This window comes from Epinephelus lanceolatus, chromosome 23 (genome assembly GCF_041903045.1).
Source record: "Epinephelus lanceolatus isolate andai-2023 chromosome 23, ASM4190304v1, whole genome shotgun sequence".
In the NCBI taxonomy this organism is placed as follows: Eukaryota; Metazoa; Chordata; class Actinopteri; order Perciformes; family Serranidae; genus Epinephelus; species Epinephelus lanceolatus.
The window spans coordinates 33,720,084-33,743,871 of record NC_135756.1 but is presented as its reverse complement, the minus strand read 5'-3'; the positions used below and the strand labels follow the sequence as shown (position 1 = coordinate 33,743,871).

At 43.9% G+C, this 23,788-nt stretch overlaps 1 protein-coding gene across 1 annotated transcript in view; it reads left to right on the top strand.

The window, feature by feature from the left end:
- Positions 1–17,407: 17,407 nt before the first annotated feature.
- Positions 17,408–23,788, top strand: part of ttll12 (tubulin tyrosine ligase-like family, member 12) — a 77,224-nt gene continuing 70,843 nt past the window's right edge. Inside the window, exons 1-2 of the mRNA XM_033614653.2 lie at positions 17,408–17,722; positions 18,401–18,570. Coding sequence (XP_033470544.1) covers positions 17,582–17,722; positions 18,401–18,570 — 311 coding nt within the window. The 5' untranslated portion in view covers positions 17,408–17,581. The remainder of the gene's footprint in view (positions 17,723–18,400; positions 18,571–23,788) is intronic.

Below are 23,788 nucleotides of genomic sequence, written 5' to 3'. Positions count from 1 at the left end.
AGTGAACGCAGTAACTGCAGGAAGTTTGTGTAAAGTGATTTGGATACATTTTGAGCAGATTATTTTCTGTGAATATTTTATCAGACATGAGTTTTCCTGATTTATTTAACTCTCTGTAATATCCATCCATCCATCCATCCATCCATTTTCGTAACGGCTTATCCTCTTGAGGGTTGCAGGGGGCTGTAGCCTATCCCAGCTGACATTGGGCGAGAGGCAGGCTACATCCTGGACAGGTCGCCAGACTATCGCAGGGCTGACACATAGACACAGACCATTCACACTCACATTCCCACCTACAGCCATATAGAGTCACCAGTTAACCTGCATGTCTTTGGACTTTGGACCACACAGAAGGGCTCCCTCCTGGGATCGAACCAGGAACCCTCTTGCTGTGAGGTGGCAGTGCTAACCTCCACAACACCGTGCCGCCCTCTCTGTAATATGTATTTTTCAAATTAATTTTAACAATCACATATACTTTCAATGCTTCTTTTCTTTTTTCTTGCTTTGTTTTTTTTCTAAGCAAATTCAGTGTTTTTTTTTTCCTGTCCTTGGCACTTGGCCATTAACCTGTCCTTGACACTTAACAGACCAGCCACCTGCCACAGGTGTGATGGCAGGACAGAGCAAAAAACACAAACAAAAGCATGCTAGTTCCTTGCATTTTTATTTATTTTTTATTTATTTATCTTATTTTATTTTTGTCTTCTTTCTTTCTTTCCATTTATCTTCTTATATCTTCCTTGGTCTCTTCATTTTGCTCTCTAATCTCTAATCTTCTACAGAGAACACACACACACAAACACTACTTACATCATTTTGATTTCCATAATGTATGTATTTATACTTTTTTTCTTTTTCTGTTTTTTCCTTTTGTGTTATTTTTTTGTATCACTTTGGTTTGTTTGCCCTTAGCTCCACTGCCTATCTTGTGCTTTGTTATTTTGTTGGTTAGGTTGATCACTTGTATCCCACTATTTATTAAACATGTATTTTGCAGTGTTGGTTCTCATGTTGCACACTTGTTTAAAAAAAAGGCATGACCCAAAGGACCTTCAAGCACCTAATTTAGAAAATAATGATATCAAATTTGGAGTGTTAATGGTGGATTTTTTAAAAAAAAAAAAAAAAGAAAAAAGAAAAGGAAATGATGTACAATACCTTGATTATTATGGCTAAACAGTTTATACACAGATGTAAATATGTTAATGCCTCACCACTTTTCCTTGTCGTCATGACAAGGAAAGTAAGTTAGTCTTTCACATTTACAAAAATATTCCAAGATTATTTTCTGATTAGACCTCTGACCATTTCGTTTATTCTCTAATTTTTATTTTTTTATTTCTAATTTATTTATTTTTGTTTATTTTTCCATGGCAGTTCTACGGTCTGTAATGTGTATTGTTTGTACTTTTTTGTCAACTTGATGTTGTAGCCTAATGGTCGGAATTTGTTCCTGGAAATTAAAAAAAAAATACAGATAAATAAATAAATAAATAATAAAAACTAAATTTAAAACAGACATGCCCCCGCCTTATTCTTCCTTACTCTGCCTCTGATTGACTTACCATGACATTTAACATGACTAACCAATCTCACGTCTCTTGCCTTAAGTACTGGCCAATCAGAGGGAAATTAGGGCGGGTCATGCCGTTGTCATCCCAGGAAAAGAAAATTTGCTTCTGGGTCTGCTCAGTCTACCTCCACGTGAGTAATATCTAACCGGAGTCATGTCATCAAACTCTGTAAATCTGAATGGAGACGAGGATGAGGAGTTCTGATTGTTTGTGGCCCTCCACGCCGCAGCCCTGCAGTCCTCAGGAATTCCCCCAATCTACTGGAAGAGCCTCCATCACAAAATCACTAATGAGGTCTGTCTGCTGCTCACTTAGCCTGGTTCCAGACCATAGACCCCGCCCACTCAACTGAGGAGGCTTGCATCTCTGGTCTGGCATACTGCAATGAATTTGCGATTTCTCGTCCAAACGATGGACGGACCAATGAACGCAGGGGGTGGGGGCGGGTCTAGCGATTAATAACAATAATAATAATAATAATACATTTTATATAAAAGCGCCTTTCTCAACACTCAAGGACACTTACAGAGCATTAAAAACACAATTAAAATCACAATTAAAATAAATAAAAACAACAGACAAGAGTGACACAAAGTAAAAATGGATGTGGGCAATTAAAGGGAATATGCAATTTGGAACAGATGGGTTTTGAGTTGTGATTTGAAATGGGGTAGAGAGTCAATGTTTCTGAGGTCCGGGGGGAGAGAGTTCCAGAGTTTGGGAGCAGAGCGACTGAAAGCTCTGCTCCCCATGGTGCTGAGCCGGGCGGGGGGCACAGAGAGGTGGAGGGAGGAGGACGACCTGAGAGAGCGAGAGGGGGTGGCGATGTGGAGGAGATCAGACAGGTAGGGGGGGCAAGGTTGTGAATGGCCTTGAAAGTATACAGAAGGATTTTGTAATGGATTCTGAATTTGACTGGAAGCCAGTGAAGCTGCTGGAGGACAGGGGTGATGTGGTGAAAGGAGGGGGTTCTGGTAATAATGCGGGCTGCAGATTTTTGGACCAGTTGAAGCTTATGGAGGGATTTGTGAGAGGCACCAAGGAGGAGTGAGTTACAATAATCAATGTGGGAGGTGACGAGGCTGTGGACCAGGATAGCCGTGGTGTGAGGGGTGAGGGAGGGGCGGAGACGGTTAATGTTTTGTAGGTGGAAATATGCAGACCGGGTGATGTTATTGATGCGTGAGTGGAAAGACAGTAAGCTGTCGAGCATGACACCCAGACTCTTAACCTGAGGGGAGGGGGACACTGTGGAACTGTCAATAGTGAGGGAGAAATTGTCAGTTTTGGATAAAGTGGATTTGGTACCGACCAGGAGGAGTCAAGCTGTCAAGCTAATGTCAAGCTGTACGCTAGTGGGTAACTGGTGAGGATAGCAACAATGGCAACCACTACAGATCCTACAGACCACATTAACGATGCTATCGAGGTACTTCGCCACTACTCGCGTTAATGGAGGATCAAATTAAGGAAGCTGCTAAACTGGATTTAACGGCGATGCAGCTGGGCGTGCACGACGATGGAGACATTTTAAATGGGCAATGCGTGTGTGTGGCGGCCGCGGGTCCATGTCATTGGTTTGACAGCCCATTGGTTCGACATCCCATTAGTCCGACTGTCTGCGGTGCTGAACGGCTCACGGCGGGCGTATGGTGCGCCGCGACTGGCTTGAGGCGGAGCAGGCTCACGGCTTATGTGTCTGTCACTTTCTTTTTCATTTTAACCCACACCATGATCTTTTCCTGACCCTAACCAAGTGGTTTTTGTGCCTAAACCTAACCAGACCTTAACCACAGGGCATCATGATGATTTCGGAACGGACTTCGGAACAATGAGTTTAATATGGTCGGAACAATGGGATGTCGAACCAATGGGCTGTCGAACTAATGGGCAGTTCCCGCGGCCGCATCAGTTGCTGCCCACCAGTGTTAGTATTCTTTTACACTTTTACACCTTCTATACTCAGACATTTTATCAAATAATGACATGACACATAGTCTTTTATGTTCATACCACACACTCTATTCATTTTGACAGTTTGTTTTCTGATTTGGGTGCACACAATTTGGTGAACATTCTGTCACATTGTTTTTAAGTTGCAACTAATACTTACTGTTTGCTTCTCCGAGCTCCACGGGCAAAAGGCTGGAGGCCTGAGCAGGAAGGCCTTTTAAGGACAGCCCACAGGAAGTGGAAGGAGCCAGGATGGAGACTGAAGAAGGGGGGGACTCAATTTGAAATTCTCCTAAAATCTCTTTGTTTGCCTTTTTGTTTTCATTTGTTGTAAGTTAATTATTTCTTTGTATATTTTTGCTTTTGATAGGTTGTTTATATTTAGGTATCTTTAAGTTTGTTGAATGTTTAATGTTACTGTCAGTCAAATTCCCCCTGTCTCTGTCTAGGTAAAGTCTATATAACCCCCTCGTGTGTCATTTAAAGTCAGGTCAGTTTGGTGTTTAGTTATGTTGTGTGTGTTGAAGCTTTAGTTCTTTATTGCTTAGTTGACCTCCTTTTGTTTTTGTAGCTTATTTTTTTTCTAGTTACTTGAGTTATTTGGGATCCCTGTATTTTTGGCATTTTTTCGAAACAAATTAAAAACAATTTTCCTTTTTACACCTTTGTCCTTTTGCCTTTTTGCTTGGTCCCTGACAGTTAGGGAAAAATCAAATTCCCTCCCCCTTGTAAATCGCCTTCAGTGGAGGCGATATCAGACTGAAGGTTCTGAGAGCTTCAGTCTGACACTCAGGCTACTGCTCACTAACATACAGCCAACACAGCACCATGTCACACCTTCAGGTGTGATAGAGTGGAATGCTGCTTAATATGTTTCAGTAACTGCAGTCCCGATATGGAATAAGTACATGCTCGTCAGAAAGATTTCTGTTGTCAGACATTTTTCTCCTCCGTCTTTTTAACTTTATATGGGTAGTCAGTGTTCATAGATATCTATGGTCAGAACTGCTGGACGCCGCCTTTTGAGGTGAAAATGGGCTATTAGCAAATTAAAACAAATTATAAGGCCTTTATCTGAGATAAGGAAAACCTTAACTTATGTTTCGACTCGATACCCAGCTAAAATCTGCCAATTATAGCATGTTAACTCTATGTCCCGTTCTGTCGTAAGGGAGGGGTGTCTTTCCAAACTCGCTTTAAAAAACTGATATTTCCAGTTTTCCTTCATTGTTTGCAAACACACATAACGAAAAGTTACAGTTGTAACTACGGGTCTATGAGTCCCGGATGACCGCCAGAGGTGGTGCATAAGCACTGGATAACTCTGCCTGCGCTAGCGCATGTCGAGTACGAATATCAACAACGTCACCTGTGACCCCTGCATGAACTCTGGGAGGCTATATCTTCCGGTGTCAGCAGGTGATCTGTTCCCAAAATCTGCTCGCAAGCGCACAAGGGTTCTGAGTGACCAGACACTCTGGCGGTCATCCGGGACTCATAGAACCGTAGTTACAACTGTAACTTTTCGTTCTATTTCGTCCCTACTGACCGCCTGAGGCGGTGCATAAGCACTGGATGACACATACCAACAACGTCACGAAGAATCCCCCAGACCTACCTCACTGAAGAGAAGTCCAGGGGCGAAGGACCACACCCAGCAGGTTGGGAGCAGCAACATTGAGGCGATAAAAGCGATGGAACGTGGAAGGCGATGCCAAAGAAGCCGCAGCACAGATGTCGTCCAATGAAACACCCCTCAAAGCAGCCCAGGACGTGGAAACCCCCCGTGTTGAATGGCACCTGACCCCGGCAGGCAACGGACGGCCGGTGACCCTATAAGCATAGGAGATGGTGTCCACAATCCAATGCGACAGACAGTTTAGAGAGGGCACAACCTCTGTTATTATGACCCCCATAGCACACAAACAAGTGGTCCGTTCGTCGCACAGGCACAGTGGCGTTGATGTAAGCAGCCAGGGCCCGTACAGGACACAACGACGGCGCCCCACAGTCGGCCGATGGCGGGTCAAACCGAGCCAGATGAATCGGCCGGTTGAGATGGTTGCGTGGCAGCACCTTTGGCAGGAACGCAACGTTCGGCCAGAGAGTCACCCCCGAACCATCCAGCCCCCAACGCAGGCAGGACTCACTGACGGAGAGAGCATGCAGCTCCCCGACTTCAGTCTTCATCGACAGCCACTTAAGATCAGCCTGAGCTAAAGGCTCAAAGGGCGAGGAAGACAGGGCATCCAGCACCAGGGAGTGATCCCATGCTGGAACCCTGGGGGCCACTGGAGGCAGCAGCCTCAGTGCCCGCCTGAGAAAAGAGGATACCAACCGCTGGCAGTGTGTGTGCAGTCCTGGACAGACCGAAAGCCGTTCAGCCACATCTGGAGGGGGCGGAATGACAACAGGCCAAAAGGAATGGCAGTCAACGCGGCCGTCAGCTTGCCCAGCAACTGAAGAAACAGGACAAACGGCAGCCGCTTGCCTCTCCTGAAGAGGGGAAGGACTTGGAGGATGTCGGCCACACGACGCTCTGACAGGTAGGCCCTCATGGCCACAGAGTCCAGGACCAGGCCTAGGTAGGCAGCCCACTGGGTGGGGACCAAACAACTCTTTGCCACATTGACCGTGAGGCCTAGCCGGGCCACATGTGTCAGAAGGCGGGCTGTATCCTGAATCACCTGGGCCCGGGAAGGTGCGCATACCAGCCAATTGTCGAGGTATGGCAGCACCTTCATGCCTCCAGCCTGTAACAGCGCCAGAGCCGCTGCCACGCACCGGGTAAAGACCCTGGGAGACAGGGAGAGCCCAAAGGGGAGCACCCTGAACTGATAGTGGCGGCCCTGAAAGGCAAAGCGCAGGAAAGGCTGATGACGAGCTGCAATGGGCACATGAAAGTACGCGTCCTTCAGGTCGATGGACGTGAACCATTCGCCTTGCTGGGTCACGCACATCACATCCGCTGAGGTCAACATATGGAACGGTAGAACCTTCAAGTACCTGTTTAGGCTGCGAAGATCCAAGATTCTTGCTGACAAGGAAGTAGGTTGAGTAGAATCCCCCGGGTTGAAGGAGGGGGTCCACCGATGTGATGGCGCCCTTGTCCAGGAGGGTGGACAGCTCCTGGGCTAATGCTGTGTTCCCACCAAACACGATGAATGCGATTTACTCGCGCGAGTAAATGAAAATTCATCGCGCTACTTGCTCGAGTTTGGACGCTGGGCCATAATGTCCCTTATCGCGTTATCGCGTCGCGCGAGTACAGGCTCGCCCATTTTCACTAGATAACAACAACATTACTTCCGCCATTTCTTTCTCTCATCGACCATGGCTGAGATCACCAGGATCACTGCATTTTACCTGCTCTGGAGGTCCCAGATTCGTCTGAGGGCCAAACGCCGCCGTCGGTTCTGGGTGCATGATACCCTGCGGCGGCGCACTCAGCTCGGCGAGTTCCGAGGAGCGCCTGTCCATCTGTCCCCGGTGAGTTGCAGTTTATTGGTGTTTCAAAATCAATAAATATTCACTGTATCTAGCAAGACACTGACCGGGAAAGGACCTGGAGGTTTAGCTGCTGCTCTGCCGAGAACTGGTGCTTCATAGCCGGCCATAATTTGAGCTGCGAGCCTTGTTGTTGATGTGCGTGTGTGTACAAAACTTTATTTATAATGTATGAATAAATTCTAGCTCTTGACCTGCTTGTCATGTTTTTAAATAGCTTTTTAATTAGTTCTTGTTTTATCCACTGCAATAAAGCAAAAGTGCAACCTCAGCATTTTCATATGTGTAGCCATATCAATAGAATATTATTATTTGTTGTATGTCTTTTTGGTTGTGTTTTGTATTTTAAGTCTTGTGAGTATGAATGTAATGTGTTTGTATATTTTCTGTATTGAGTATTGTGAAATGATTTCTGTACAGTAGCTAATGGGGATCTAAATAAACTATAAACTGTCACCTACAGCATTCGCTACAACTCAGCTAAATTAAATGTTTTCTATGGTGCAGATACCTGGCCACTGGTGACTCCTACAGGACCATCGCCAACAGCTTCCGCGTTGGCGTCTCCAGTGTGTCCAGGATTGTGGCTGACGTGGTCTCCACCATTTGGGACTGCCTTGTGGGGGAGTTCATGGCTGTGCCCACCACAGAGGAGTGGAGGTCCATCGCGGAGGGGTTTGAGGAGCGGTGGAACTTTCCTCTCTGCTGTGGCGCTGTGGAGCCCCTGACAACACAGGATCCCAGTTTTTTAATTACAAGGGGTCATTTTCCATTGTCCTCTTGGCTGTCGTGGATGCCACATATTGCTTCCGAGTGATTGATGTCGGGGGCTACGGGAGGACGAGTGATGGTGGCATCCTGGCCATCTCAGCCTTTGGTCAGGCACTTCGCTCTGGCACCCTCCATCTGCCTGCTGACCATCTGTTACCTGGAGCTGACCACAGAGGACCCCAGCCACACGTCTTTGTGGCTGATGAGGGGCAGGAGGGCTCCGACGGAGGGATTCCAGGAGAAGCCGCTCAATCTGTGCCTGCCTGTCTTGCTCATCCACCCCCTGGCTCTCTTCCTGGTCCTCCTTGTCACTGTATAAAATGGACACATCATATTTTGTGAAACTACTGCATCCAATCAACGCAAAAGATGACAGTATCCAAGTTAATATTTGTTAAACTATTGAAATCAGGCAACAGACAAAAAGACATGAGTCAAACATGAAAGGTAATCAATACAGTACTTGTCATAGTGTCACAGTACTCTTAATGAAAAAAATATACTCGTACCATAAAAAATGCAATCCAACTTTTGTCATGCACATACTGTTGGGTGGTCTTGCAGCAGCAAGGGCAGCAGCAGGGACAGCAGCAGGACCAGCAGCAGCAGCAGGGACAGCAGCAGCAGGGACAGCATCATTGCTATCTGCCTCACTTTCAGAGGACAGATATCGTGGCTGGTCTGTAGTAGTGACAGAGATGTCAGTGTCAATAAAGCATTTAATGCACCCATTAATACATCATACAGTTCCACTCATAGTAATATCTAACCTTGAAATGCAGTGGGCCCTTAATGTACAGAAAGAAATGATCCCAGAGTTACTAACTTCTAGTGTTTTTATGTTCTTCAATTGGGTTGTCCTATCCATTCTTCACGTTTTGAATTACAGGTTTGGTGTACGTTAGGTGAGAGTACAGATTAGTTTGGGGTATTTTCACATTTTCTGTGAGTTATTTAGTGCAGGCTGTGAAAAGAAATCTGTCTGTAACGTTACTGAGACATCTATACAAGTCAGTTATCCATTTATACAAAAAACATTTTCAATACTGTACGTGTGTGCGTCTTCATTTGTCAACAAACCCCCGATATCAATCCCTGATGGGCCTGCTGCTGTCTCTCCCTCGTCCTCCAGCTCGACTGGCCCTGCTCCAGACTCTGTCCACTCTGTCTCATAGTCTGCGGCCCTATCTTCCTCGACTCAACCCATGTTCCCGCTTGTCTCCCTCGGTGCAACAAAGGGGTTGAGGAAAGATAGGACCACAAAGTACCTCCATTTCTTCCCTGTCCCTGCTGCTGCCCCACTCTTTTTCTCTGTCTCCTTTTTTCTTTCTCTTAAATAGGTGTCCCTGAGGCTCTTCCATTTTCTCCAGCAAACATCCACTGACAAAAAAACACACGTAAATTAACTGGTCAATCTAGAAAGCCAGACAAGTAACTTTAACGTTATGCCGGGAGAGCCAGCTGTGCTAAGTAGGGCTATGCTAGTGCTAACATTCATAGTACAGTACAACCGATAGCTGCAAACAAGCAACAGATATTTACAGAACTTACCAGGTAATCCAGCCTCCTCGCTCACCTTCACCCAGGCCTGCTCCTTCCTGTTCCTGTCCCTGTGCAACACCATTGTGGTGTCATACAGTTCGGGGCGTCCGCACACCGCTACTATCAACTTTTCCTCCATATTTGACTGGCACCAGGCAGGGCGCGAGAACGTCAGGATGTCAGTGACGTCGGGACAGTCTCAATGTTGATTGGCTTTCGCAGCACAGCGTCACGCGAATTCGCCTCAAAAGTTCAATATTTTCAACTAGAGCGATGAGGCGATGGACGCGAATTTCGTGTCTATCGCGCCGTGCCTACGCATGTATCGCATCTAATCGCATCTTTGCATTGACTTTGTATGTAATCTTGACGCGCGAATTTGCGAAATCGTGTTTGGTGGGAACACAGCATTAGGCTTGGGCCTTGCCCGAGTCGTTGATGACCGTCATGTTGACCTGGCTGAAAGCTGGGGGCCGGTGTCGGAACTGCAATTCGTAACCCCAGGTCAAGGTGGCAACTACCCAGGGGTCTGGCAAGCAGGCAGCCCAGTGACTGAGCTGCTGCTGCGAAAAGCAGCCGACGACTGGCCCCGTAGCCCTAGCGCCGAGGCCCCTGGCCCCCGGCCCCTGGAGGAGCCGGAAGTGCGGCGGCCAGGCTTGGGGTCCTGAGGCTTCCAAGGTGAGCGGCGCAGAGTGGAATGAAAGTCACCTGCGGACTTCCTCTCGTCCCGCCGTTGGCGTTGGCCACCCCGGGGAGATGGTCGTGGAGGACCCTGAGGGGCAGATGGAAAAGTCCTCGAGCTGCTTCTGGAAACAGGTGCTCTTTTATGGAGGCTCGCAAGCCGCCGCCTGGTCTCATCGGCCTCAGCGGTGCGGTCCAGTGCGTCCAGAGCAGCAGGTTCTGCTGGCACCTGGCGAAGGACCCTGCGAGTCGCCTCCGTCAGAGGTGACTGTGCCAACCAGACATGACGGCAAGTGTGGGCAAGCGTCAACATCAGTCGTCCCAGCTCCCTCGTCTGGTAGGCAAAAGCCTGCAGTGATACATCACAGATGTCACGGACGAAGTCGTCCACCTGTGCTTCCTGCAGGGAGGCCGAGAGAGCAAGGAGTAAGTGGGAGAGGGTGTTCCCCAAGCGGCCGACACGTGCTGCTGTGTTGTAGGCCTTGCAGACATAATCATCAGTGACCTTACACTGGGCAGAAGGGCACTTAGGGTCAGACTTCATTGCCTCATCAGGAGCCACAATCAGGGCTGCGATTGGAGGCTCAACCGCCGGCATGTGGAGAAGCCCTACCGACTCGGCATCCTCCATGGCAGCCAAGGCCCGTTCATCTGACCCCGGCCTGGTGAGGGCTGAAGTGTCCCTCCAACAGGAGTGCAGCTCCTTCAGGAAGTCAGGAGAATGCGGCACCGTAACCTTCGCTGAGGGAGGGTTGCGCCTGTGAAATGCACTGGGAGCCTGCCCCTGACTTGGGGCATCGAGCTGCAGATGTGCCAGGGCTGCCCGGATGATCGCCCCCATGGAAGAGTCATCAGACCCCCGCTGAGAACTCTGGGCTGAGGAATGGGAGGAGCCTGCTGCCGTCAGAGGGGCTGGACTATCCTGTGAGTCCCGAAACTGACTCGACGAAGCTGCGATGGAGAGAGCATCGTCCAGTGGCAGCGGTGACTCCCGGGCCGGCACAACAGCAGGGGGTGCCACCCCACCAACAGGCTGGGGACTCATGAGGAGCGCCTTCATTTGCTCCATATCAGCAGCCAAGCGGTCAACCGTGGAGGAGAGCTGGTCCTTGGCAGCCGCCTTCCTCCTTTTCGCAGGAGCACTGTCCCCGCCCCGTGTGGCAGACCTCTTCTACACAGGGGCCCCACAGAAGTCTGCCCTCTCAGACTGGAAGGAAGGGAGGCAGGCCAGAGGATCCAGTTGGGCCAGTCTCACTGACCGAGGCATGATACAGCAGTTCATGCAGGCTTTGTCAGTGAAGGCCTCCTGCAGGTGGTCCACGCCAAGACAGGCGTGTATATGAATATTGTATATGAATATTGTGAATATTGTGAATATTTTATCAGACATGAGTTTTCCTGATTTATTTAACTCTCTGTAATATCCATCCATCCATCCATCCATCCATCCATTTTCGTAACTGCTTATCCTCTTGAGGGTCGCAGGGGGCTGTAGCCTATCCCAGCTAACATTGGGCGAGAGGCAGGCTACATCCTGGACAGGTCGCCAGACTATCACACGGCTTACACCTAGACACAGACCATTCACACTCACATTCACACCTACGGCCAATTTAGAGCCACCAATTAACCTGCATGTCTTTGGACTTTGGACCACACAGAAGGGCTCCCTCCTGGGTGCGAACCAGGAATCCTCTTGCTGTGAGGTGGCAGTGCTAACCTCCACAACACCGTGCCGCCCTCTCTGTAATATGTATTTTTCAAATTAATTTTAACAATCACATATACTTTCAGTGCTTCTTTTCTTTTTTTCTTGCTTTGGTTTTTTTCTAAGCAAATTCAGTGTTTTTTTTCACCTGTCCTTGACACTTAACAGACCAGCCACCTGCCACAGGTGTGATGGCAGGACAGAGCAAAAAACACAAACAAAAGCATGCTAGTTCCTTGCATTTTTATTTATTTTTTATTTATTTATCTTATTTTTGTCTTCTTTCTTTCTTTCTTTCCATTTATCTTCTTATATCTTCCTTGGTCTCTTCATTTTGCTCTCTAATCTCTAATCTTCTACAGAGAACACACACGCACACACAAACACTACTTACATAATTTTGATTTTCATAGTGTATGTATTTATACTTTTTTTTCTTTTTCTGTTTTTTCCTTTTGTGTTATTTTTTTGTATCACGCTCCCCCGCCTGTCTTGTGCTTTGTTATTTTGTTGTTTAGGTTGATCACTTGTATCCCACTATTTATTAAACATGTGTTTTGCAATGTTGGTTCTCATGTTGCACACTTGTTTAAAAAAAGGCATGACCCAAAGGACCTTCAAGCACCTAATTTAGAAAATAATGATATCAAATTTGAAGTGTTAATGGTGGATCTTTTTTTTTTTTTTTTTTTTTTTTTTTTTAAAGGAAATGATGTACAATACCTTGATTATTATGGCTAAACAGTTTATACACAGATGTAAATATGTTAATGCCTCACCACTTTTCCTTGTCTTCATGACATGGAAAGTAAGTTAGTCTTTCACATTTACAAAAATATTCCAAGATTATTTTCTGATTAGACCTCTGACCATTTCGTTTATTCTCTAATTTTTATTTTTTTATTTCTAATTTATTTATTTTTGGTTATTTTTCCATGGGAGTTCTACGGTCTGTAATGTGTATTGTTTGTACTTTTTTTGTCAACTTGATGTTGTAGCCTAATGGTCTGAATTTGTTCCTGGAAATTAATTTGATTTGATTAATCTGATTGGCTTACCGTGAGTGACTAACCAATCTCACGTCTCTTGCCTGAAGTACTGGCAAATCAGAGGGAAATTAGGGCGGGTCATGCCGTTGTCATCATAGACATATACAGGCAGTCTTGAGGCTTTTCCAGGTCTTCCACTTAGATGCAGTTCTGACACACAGCCAGCAGATGTCACTCTTCTGACTGTATGAAATGCTTCGAAGCAGTGTGTCATTCTTGAAGCAGGTGTGTCAAAGTGGTTCAATGCTTCATGAAGCTTCGATTTCACCATCACTAGTCAAATCGTCAAGTCAGTGAGTCAGTGAGTGAGCCCTTTATGCCCCCTTACCATAGGTCAGCATCAATGCGGACTTATGGTAAGGAAATTACCCACAGTTCATTGGAATTGGGCCGATATATCTATGCATGGTTTCGGCCTACCGCCGCCATTTTGGACTGTCAGCAGACGGCAGCAGACCCGCTTGCATACAAAAACACACAGACAAACTGAAGTATATCGCTATTAATTATGCTTACAATGCTACTCACCTCGTGATAGCTTGGTCATAGCTGCTTTTTCATGTTTTTGTAAAGCAAAACATAGACTTAAAAAAAAACAAAACGAAGAAAAACGGCCGAGACTGCATCTCTTATTACATCCACTTATGAGAAGATTAAAAATTCAAAATCACCCTATAAGCCAATCTACCAAAAAATAAAATCAATATTTTAACTAGAAACACATTAATGGCGACATCACACAGTCAGGAATAAAGATATACATATATATGTGTGTGTGTGTGTGTGTGTGTGTGTATTATCATATATTGCATGTTGTCTGGGCGCAACAGCGCCCCTAGTGGCTGTTGGCAAAAATTCAACGGAGCTTCGCCTCTTGGTATCCATCATAGACATATATACATATGCCCAATTCCAATCCGATCCCTTACAGACTCACTGACTTAGAGGCGCGTTCATGTTAAGTGCGTCAGTGTGTGAGGGCTGTCCCACTGTCAAATCTTCAAGTCAGTGAGTCAGTGAGTGAGCCCTGTATGCCCCCTTACCTTAGGTCAGCATCGATGCGGACTTACGGTCAGGAAATTACCCACAGTTCATAGCGCTGTGACGTCAAATACAGGGGTTGCTCTCGGAACACCGGAAGTGTTATAAAAAAAACCCCGAAAACACGGTCGGCAGATATGCAAACGGTAACGTTATGGAAGGAGAGCGAAAAAAAAAACAGATAAACAATGAAACATTACATTAACAAGGATTTAAGATGGTACATAAACACACATGAAGTCAGAGGAATACCAGTGGTTATATTCCACACACAAAGAATATATAGGCCTATCTATATATCTATATATATATATAGAGAGAGAGATCCATCTATCTATCTATCTATCTATCTATCTATCTATCTATCTATTGATATATATAGATAGGCCTATATATTCTTTGTATGTGGAATATATGCTGACAATAACCATAAATGATCACGCCCAGAGCCGCCAATGTTAACAACATTTTGTAGAGAGGGGGATAAGTGCTGTCCCATTCCTATTTGTAGCATACGGAGCCCTTTCAGACTCTCACACTCAATCACTTACAGCTGACGTCAGTTAAGTCAGTGAGGGTTCAGGGCTTGAGTCTTTAGGGGCCGGATTGGAATTGGGCCATAGACGCCGCATCGAGTGCCTGAGCGCGTCCTCGCCGGCCGCCATCTTGGATGGGTCTCGCTTTGCCTCCACAGTGCATTCACTTCTATTGAGGAAGGATCTTTATGCACAAGTAAAATAGAATAACTCACTGAATTTTCCACTTATTTTCACGAGGTTTGGTTTGTTACAAACGGCACACATGTAGTTATGATACAGGATGCTTTCGTACATTAAAAATGCGGGATTTCATGCTTTAATACTTTCTGCAGATAGCAACAGCATGTTATTTAGGTCACAACACAGCTATTTTATTCACCTCAACCCCAGAGTGCGATGAATATATATATATATATATATATATATATATATATATATATATATATATACATATACATACACATACATATAGGCTATACTGTATATACTGTATAAACACAATATACACAATAAAAAACATAGTATAGCATATTTATACATTTATTAATATATTTTAATAAAGAAAAAGCTTGATTGTTGATTGAGTTTATTTCTCACACACACTCACTCTCTTTTATACCCACAGCCATCAGACTTAATAATTCTTTGTTAAATAGATGATCTTACAGACTTCTTTGAAATTTCCTTTGGGGATTAATAAAGTTCTTCTTATTCTTATTACACTGACTGCCGTGATCCCTCAAAACTAGTAAAAAAACATTTTCAATATTTACATAAACACTGAAATTAATTTTGGTATTGGTATCATAACTATGAAAATAGGACTGTGGTCAAGATAATTTGAAAAAAGATACAGAAGGATGAGCAGCAGGGGATATTTGCAGCACAGCTGGTGGAAAAGTGAATATGTGCACAAAGGTGTGCTATACATAATATGCTATACTATGTTTTGTATTGTGTATATTGTGTTTATACAGTATATAAATACTGTGTATGTGTGTATATATACATATACACACACACACACACACACACACACACACATATATATACAGTACAGGCCAAAAGTTTGGACACACCTTCTCATTCAATGCGTTTTCTTTATTTTCATGATTATTTACATTGTAGATTCTCACTGAAGGCATCAAAACTATGAATGAACACATGTGGAGTTATGTACTTAACAAAAAAAGGTGAAATAACTGAAAACATGTTTTATATTCTAGTTTCTTCAAAATAGCCACCCTTTGCTCTGATTACTGCTTTGCACACTCTTGGCATTCTCTCCATGAGCTTCAAGAGGTAGTCACCTGAAATGGTTTTCCAACAGTCTTGAAGGAGTTCCCAGAGGTGTTTAGCACTTGTTGGCCCCTTTGCCTTCACTCTGCGGTCCAGCTCACCCCAAACCATCTCGACTGGGTTCAGGTCCAGTGACTGTGGAGGCCTGGTCATCTGCCACAGCACTCCATCACTCTCCTTCTTGGTCAAATAGCCCTTACACAGCCTGGAGGTGTGTTTGGGGTCATTGTCCTGTTGAAAAATAAATGATCGTCCAACTAAACGCAAACCGGATGGGATGGCATGTCGCTGCAGGATGCTGTGGTAGCCATGCTGGTTCAGTGTGCCTTCAATTTTGAATAAATCCCCAACAGTGTCACCAGCAAAACACCCCCACACCATCACACCTCCTCCTCCATGCTTCACAGTGGGAACCAGGCATGTGGAATCCATCCGTTCACCTTTTCTGCGTCTCACAAAGACACGGCGGTTGGAACCAAAGATCTCAAATTTGGACTCATCAGACCAAAGCACAGATTTCCACTGGTCTAATGTCCATTCCTTGTGTTTCTTGGCCCAAACAAATCTCTTCTGCTTGTTGTCTCTCCTTAGCAGTGGTTTCCTAGCAGCTATTTGACCATGAAGGCCTGATTGGCGCAGTCTCCTCTTAACAGTTGTTCTAGAGATGGGTCTGCTGCTAGAACTCTGTGTGGCATTCATCTGGTCTCTGATCTGAGCTGCTGTTAACTTGCGATTTCTGAGGCTGGTGACTCGGATGAACTTATCCTCAGAAGCAGAGGTGACTCTTGGTCTTCCTTTCCTGGGTCGGTCCTCATGTGTGCCAGTTTCGTTGTAGCGCTTGATGGTTTTTGCGACTCCACTTGGGGACACATTTAAAGTTTTTGCAATTTTCTGGACTGACTGACCTTCATTTCTTAAAGTAATGATGGCCACTCGTTTTTCTTTAGTTAGCTGATTGGTTCTTGCCATAATATGAATTTTAACAGTTGTCCAATAGGGCTGTCGGCTGTGTATTAACCTGACTTCTGCACAACACAACTGATGGTCCCAACTCCATTGATAAAGCAAGAAATTCCACTAATTAACCCTGATAAGGCACACCTGTGAAGTGGAAACCATTTCAGGTGACTACCTCTTGAAGCTCATGGAGAGAATGCCAAGAGTGTGCAAAGCAGTAATCAGAGCAAAGGGTGGCTATTTTGAAGAAACTAGAATATAAAACATGTTTTCAGTTATTTCACCTTTTTTTGTTAAGTACATAACTCCACATGTGTTCATTCATAGTTTTGATGCCTTCAGTGAGAATCTACAATGTAAATAGTCATGAAAATAAAGAAAACGCATTGAATGAGAAGGTGTGTCCAAACTTTTGGCCTGTACTGTATATATATATATATATATATATATATATATATATATATATATATATATATATATATATATATATATATATATATATATATATATATATATATATCCCACCCACTCTGGGGTTGAGGTGAATAAAAGAACTGTGTTGTGACCTAAATAACATGCTGTTGCTATCTGCAGAAAGTATTAGAGCATGAAATCCCGCATTTTTAATGTACGAAAGCATCCTGTATCATAACTACATGTGTGCCGTTTGTAACAAACCAAACCGCGTGAAAATCAGTTAAAAATTCAGTGAGTTATTCTATTTTACTTGTGCATACAGCTCCTTCCTCAATAGAAGTGAATGCACTGTGGAGGCGAAGCGAGACCCATCCAAGATGGCGGCCGGCGAGGACGTCGGCTCTGATAGGCAGCAGCAGTCAATGCGGCGTGTATGTATATGTGTCTATGGTATCCATGCTGTTTGTCCCAGGAAAGGGAAATGTGCTTCCGGGTCTGCTCAATCTACCTCCACGTGAGTAATATCTAACCGGAGTCATGTCATCAAACTCTGTAAATCTGAATGGAGACGAGGATGAGGAGTTCCGATTGTTTGTGGCCCTCCACGCCGCAGCCCTGCAGTCCTCAGGAATTCCCCCAATCTACTGGAAGAGCCTCCACCACAAAATTACTAATGAGGTCTGTCTGCTGCTCACTAACATACAGCCAACACAGCACCGTGTCACACCTTCAGGTGTGATAGAGTGGAATGCTGCTTATGTTTCAGTAACTGCAGTCCCGATATGGAATAAGTAGGCCTACATGCTCGTCAGAAAGATTGCCGTTGTCAGTGTTTATAGATAGGCTATCTATGGTCAGAACTGCTGGACGCCGCCTTTTGAGGTGAAAATTGGCTATTAGCAAATTAAAACAAATTATAAGGCCTTTATCTGAGATAAGGAAAATCTTAACTTATGTTTCGACTCGATACCCAGCTAAAATCTGCCAATTATAGCATGTTAACTTTATGTCTCGTTCTGTCGTAAGGGAGGGGTGTCTTTCCAAACTCGCTTTAAAAAACTGATATTTCCAGTTTCCCTTCATTGTTTGCAAACACACATAACCGATATGGCGTGGCTAAAACTTGAAACAAATGTATATGTCCCCGGGGTAAATTCGGCATGTAATTTAGAAAATTTAAAGAGTGCTGTGTGGGTTATTTGTTATATGCCGAGCTGAAGAGTGGAACTAACACTATAACAAACGCATTAAAGAAGCTGTGTTAAAGCTGAGAAGCAAGCAAACTTTAAATTGACAAATTCTCTCAAATGGTTACATTTCAAAATAGGCTCATCATACTGTTTGTGTATGTCACAGATTTATGATGCTGGGGAAGTCTTCGGAATCATGCAGTTCCAACAAGGACAAGATGACGAGGAGGAGCAAAATGGAGAGAATGAGGAGAAGAGGGGCAACCCTGGAGCAGTGGTCAGGTGTAAAGTGGTTGTGACCCGGGACAATGGGCTGTCAGCCTCAGAGCCGACCAGGTGAGGGCGCCACATGCCTGAAAATCCCCCCTCACTCAAGGATTTAACAGTATTTATTTTATGGAAACTCTACATTTTGTTTATTATTAATTCAATAAAAAACACATAATAAATTAAACTATATGAATAAATTCAATAAAATATATAAATGAACAATTTTCTATGAGTCTGTGGTGGCCAGTGCTATCCTCTATACTGTTGTGTGCTGGGGCAGCAGGCTGAGGGTGGCAGACACCAACAGACTCAACAAACTGATCCGCAAGGCCAGTGACGTTGTGGGAACGGAGTGTGACTCTCTGATGGTGGTGTCAGAGAGGAGGATGCTGTCTAAGCTACGAACTATCTTGGACAATGTCTCACACCCACTCCACCATGTGCTGGTCAGGCACGAGAGTACTTTCAGTGGGAGACTGAAGTGACAAAAATCGGTGCCTGGAATTGGGCCTGACGGCTCCCGACCCTGTCCTCCTTGTTTCTTCTAAAATATCTTCTGTGGTCAATTCAGTATCTTAGGTTCGGCTGGCAGGTACTTAGAAAAACACTGGAGATAGGCAGAATCTGGTGCAATCGAGTTTATTGTGTTCACAGGCAACAACACAGACAAACTCACGAGTCAGCCTCCGGAGGACGACTGAAAAACTGCTTTCGGCGCTCTGGCTTATATGCTGGTGGAGGTCGAAGAGATCTCCACCCATTTCTGTAGTCCTTCTCATTTCGATCCGTTTTTACTGGTAGCAGACTTTGCCTTTGTTCCGGCTCAAACTGGAATCTGCCACCAGTATTTCCGGAATCGCTCTCACTCTATTTTTTAAAAACATGTGATCTCTGGGGACTCACATGCTACAGTCCCTCGGGCTCCCGTGTAATATGAACCATTACATGCACATTAAGTAATACAATCATTTGAGTGTGTGTGTGACCTTTCCAGTGTAATATAAACTCTTAAGTGCATTAGGCAGTACAATCAAGTGAGTGTGCTATCTTCTTTACATAGCATGTGGCAGCTTGTATGAGTGTCACTGTAAGTTCACGACATCATGTGAGTGTAGGTCAGTGCATTATATCATTACACAGAGCGTGATAGGTTATGTATGTCAATAAGAGTTTACAACTGAGATGTCGCTAAGAGTTCACACCATTATATTGCATATTACACATAAATGCAGTATTAGTTTTTGTAAAAGTCTACACACTAACATGGTTATATAGCTATTTGTATCTTATCCCACTTATATGGTCTAACACCTGATGAGGGTTTTGACTTTTACACTACAAGACTCATACCACCTAAATGTACCACTGAGTGACACAGGAAATCATTCCTGCCTGTGGCCATCAAACTGTACAACTCCTCCCTCTGAGTGGCCCTGAGACTATTTCATTCACTGTCAACATGTGCAATAATTTAACTTGTGCAATAACCCCATTTTACCTTGACTATATATATTCTGTGTATTATCTATTTAGGTTACTACATATATATTGTGTAAATAATCTTGTTTAAGTTACATATATATAGTCAGGTCCATAAATATTTGGACATCGACACAATTTTCAGCATTCCAGCTCTGTACAACACCACAATGGATTTGAAATGAAACAATCAAGATGTGCTTTAAGTGCAGACTCTGAGCTTTAATTTGAGGGTATTTACATCCAAATCAGGTGAACGGTGTAGGAATTACAACACATTTTATATGTGCCTTCCACCTTTTTAAGGGACCAAAAGTAATTGGACAATTGGCTACTCAGCTGTTCCATGGCCAGGAGTGTGTTATTCCCTCGTTATTTCACTTACAAGGAGCAGATAAAAGGCCTAGAGTTCATTTCAAGTGTGGTATATTCATTTGGAATCTGGTGAGGTCATCTCTCAATATGAAGTCCAAAGAGCTGTCACTATCAGTGAAGCAAGCCATCATTAGGCTGAAAAATCAAAACAAACCCATCAGAGAGATAGCAAAAACATTAGGTGTGGCCAAATCAACTGTTTGGTACATTCTTAAAAAGAGAGAATGCACAGGTGAGTTCAGCAACACCAAAAGACCTGGAAGACCACGGAAAACAAGTGTGGTGGACGACAGACGAATCTTTTCCCTCGTCAAAAAAAACCCCTTTACAACAGTTGGCCAGATCAAGAAAACTCTCCAGGAGGTGGGTGTATCTGTGTCCAAGTCAACAATTAAGAGATGACTTCACCAGAGGAAATACAGAGGTTTCACCACAAGGTGTAAACCATTGGTGAGCTTCAAAAACAGGAAGGCCAGATTAGAGTTTGCCAAGAAACATCTAAAAGAGCCTGTACAGTTCTGGAACAACATCTTATGTACAGATGACACAAAGATCAACTTGTACCAGAATGATGGAAAGAGAAAAGTATGGAGAAGGGAAGGAACTGCTCAAGATCCAAAGCATACCACCTCATCAGTGAAGCATGGTGGTGGTAGTGTAATGGCGTGGGCATGTATGGCTGCCAGTGGAACTGGATCTCTTGTATTTATTGATGATGTGACTGCTGACAAAAGCAGCAGAATGAATTCTGAAGTGTTTCGGGCAATATTATCTGCTCATATTCAGCCAATTGCTTCAAAACTCATTGGACGGCGCTTCATAATGCAGATGGACAATGACCCGAAGCATACTGCGAAAGCAACCAAAGAGTTTTTAAAGGCAAAGAAGTGGAATGTTCTGGAATGACCAAGTCATATCATCTGACCTGAATCCGATTGAACATGCATTTCACTTGCTGAAGACAAAACTGAAAGGAAAATGCCCAAAGAACAAGCAGGAACTGAAGACAGCTGCAGCAGAGGCCTGGCAGAGCATCACCAGAGACGAAACCCAGCGTCTGGTGATGTCCATGGGTTCGAGACTTCAGGCTGTCATTAACTGCAAAGGATTTGCAACAAAGTATTAAAAAGTGACAGTGTGATTTATGATTATGTTAGTTTGTCCAATTACTTTTGGTCCCTTAAAAAGGTGGAAGGCACATATAAAATGTGTTGTAATTCCTACACCGTTCACCTGATTTGGATGTAAATACCCTCAAATTAAAGCTCAGAGTCTGCACTTAAAGCACATCTTGATTGTTTCATTTCAAATCCATTGTGGTGGTGTACAGAGCTGGAATGCTGAAAATTGTGTCGATGTCCAAATATTTATGGACCTGACTGTGTGTGTGTGTAGTACAGGCCAAAAGTTTGGACACACCTTTTCATTCAATGCGTTTTCTTTATTTTCATGACTATTTACATTGTAGATTCTCACTGAAGGCATCAAAACTATGAATGAACACATGTGGAGTTATGTACGGTGAAATAACTGAAAACATGTTTTATATTCTAGTTTCTTCAAAATAGCCACCCTTTGCTCTGATTACTGCTTTGCACACTCTTGGCATTCTCTCCATGAGCTTCAAGAGGTAGTCACCTGAAATGGTTTTCCAACAGTCTTGAAGGAGTTCCCAGAGGTGTTTAGCACTTGTTGGCCCCTTTGCCTTCACTCTGCGGTCCAGCTCACCCCAAACCATCTCGATTGGGTTCAGGTCCAGTGACTGTGGAGGCCAGGTCATCTGCCACAGCACTCCATCACTCTCCTTCTTGGTCAAATAGCCCTTACACAGCCTGGAGGTGTGTTTGGGGTCATTGTCCTGTTGAAAAATAAATGATCGTCCAACTAAACGCAAACCGGATGGGATGGCATGTCGCTGCAGGATGCTGTGGTAGCCATGCTGGTTCAGTGTGCCTTCAATTTTGAATAAATCCCCAACAGTGTCACCAGCAAAACACCCCCACACCATCACACCTCCTCCTCCATGCTTCACAGTGGGAACCAGGCATGTGGAATCCATCCGTTCACCTTTTCTGCGTCTCACAAAGACACGGCGGTTGGAACCAAAGATCTCAAATTTGGACTCATCAGACCAAAGCACAGATTTCCACTGGTCTAATGTCCATTCCTTGTGTTTCTTGGCCCAAACAAATCTCTTCTGCTTGTTGCCTCTCCTTAGCAGTGGTTTCCTAGCAGCTATTTGACCATGAAGGTCTGATTGGCACAGTCTCCTCTTAACAGTTGTTCTAGAGATGGGTCTGCTGCTAGAACTCTGTGTGGCATTCATCTGGTCTCTGATCTGAGCTGCTGTTAACTTGCGATTTCTGAGGCTGGTGACTCGGATGAACTTATCCTCAGAAGCAGAGGTGACTCTTGGTCTTCCTTTCCTGGGTCGGTCCTCATGTGTGCCAGTTTCGTTGTAGCGCCTGATGGTTTTTGCGACTCCACTTGGGGACACATTTAAAGTTTTTGCAATTTTCCGGACTGACTGACCTTCATTTCTTAAAGTAATGATGGCCACTCGTTTTTCTTTAGTTAGCTGATTGGTTCTTGCCATAATATGAATTTTAACAGTTGTCCAATAGGGCTGTCGGCTGTGTATTAACCTGACTTCTGCACAACACAACTGATGGTCCCAACCCCATTGATAAAGCAAGAAATTCCACTAATCAACCCTGATAAGGCACACCTGTGAAGTGGAAACCATTTCAGGTGACTACCTCTTGAAGCTCATGGAGAGAATGCCAAGAGTGTGCAAAGCAGTAATCAGAGCAAAGGGTGGCTATTTTGAAGAAACTAGAATATAAAACATGTTTTCAGTTATTTCACCTTTTTTTTTTAAGTACATAACTCCACATGTGTTCATTCATAGTTTTGATGCCTTCAGTGAGAATCTACAATGTAAATAGTCATGAAAATAAAGAAAATGCATTGAATGAGAAGGTGTGTCCAAACTTTTGGCCTGTACTGTATATATATGTGTGTGTGTGTGTATATGTATATGTGTGTGTGTGTGTGTATGTATATGTATATGTGTGTGTGTGTGTGTGTGTGTGTGTGTGTATGTATATGTATATATGTATGTGTGTGTATGTATATGTATATATGTATGTGTATATATATATGTATATATGTATGTATATATATATATGTATATATGTGTGTATATATATATATATATATATATATATATATATATGTGTGTGTGTGTGTATATATATGTGTGTGTGTGTATATATATGTGTGTATATGTATATATATATATATATATATATATATATATATATATATATATATATATATATATATATATATATATGTATATATATGTGTGTATGTGTGTGTATATATATATATATATATATATATATATATATATATATATATATAT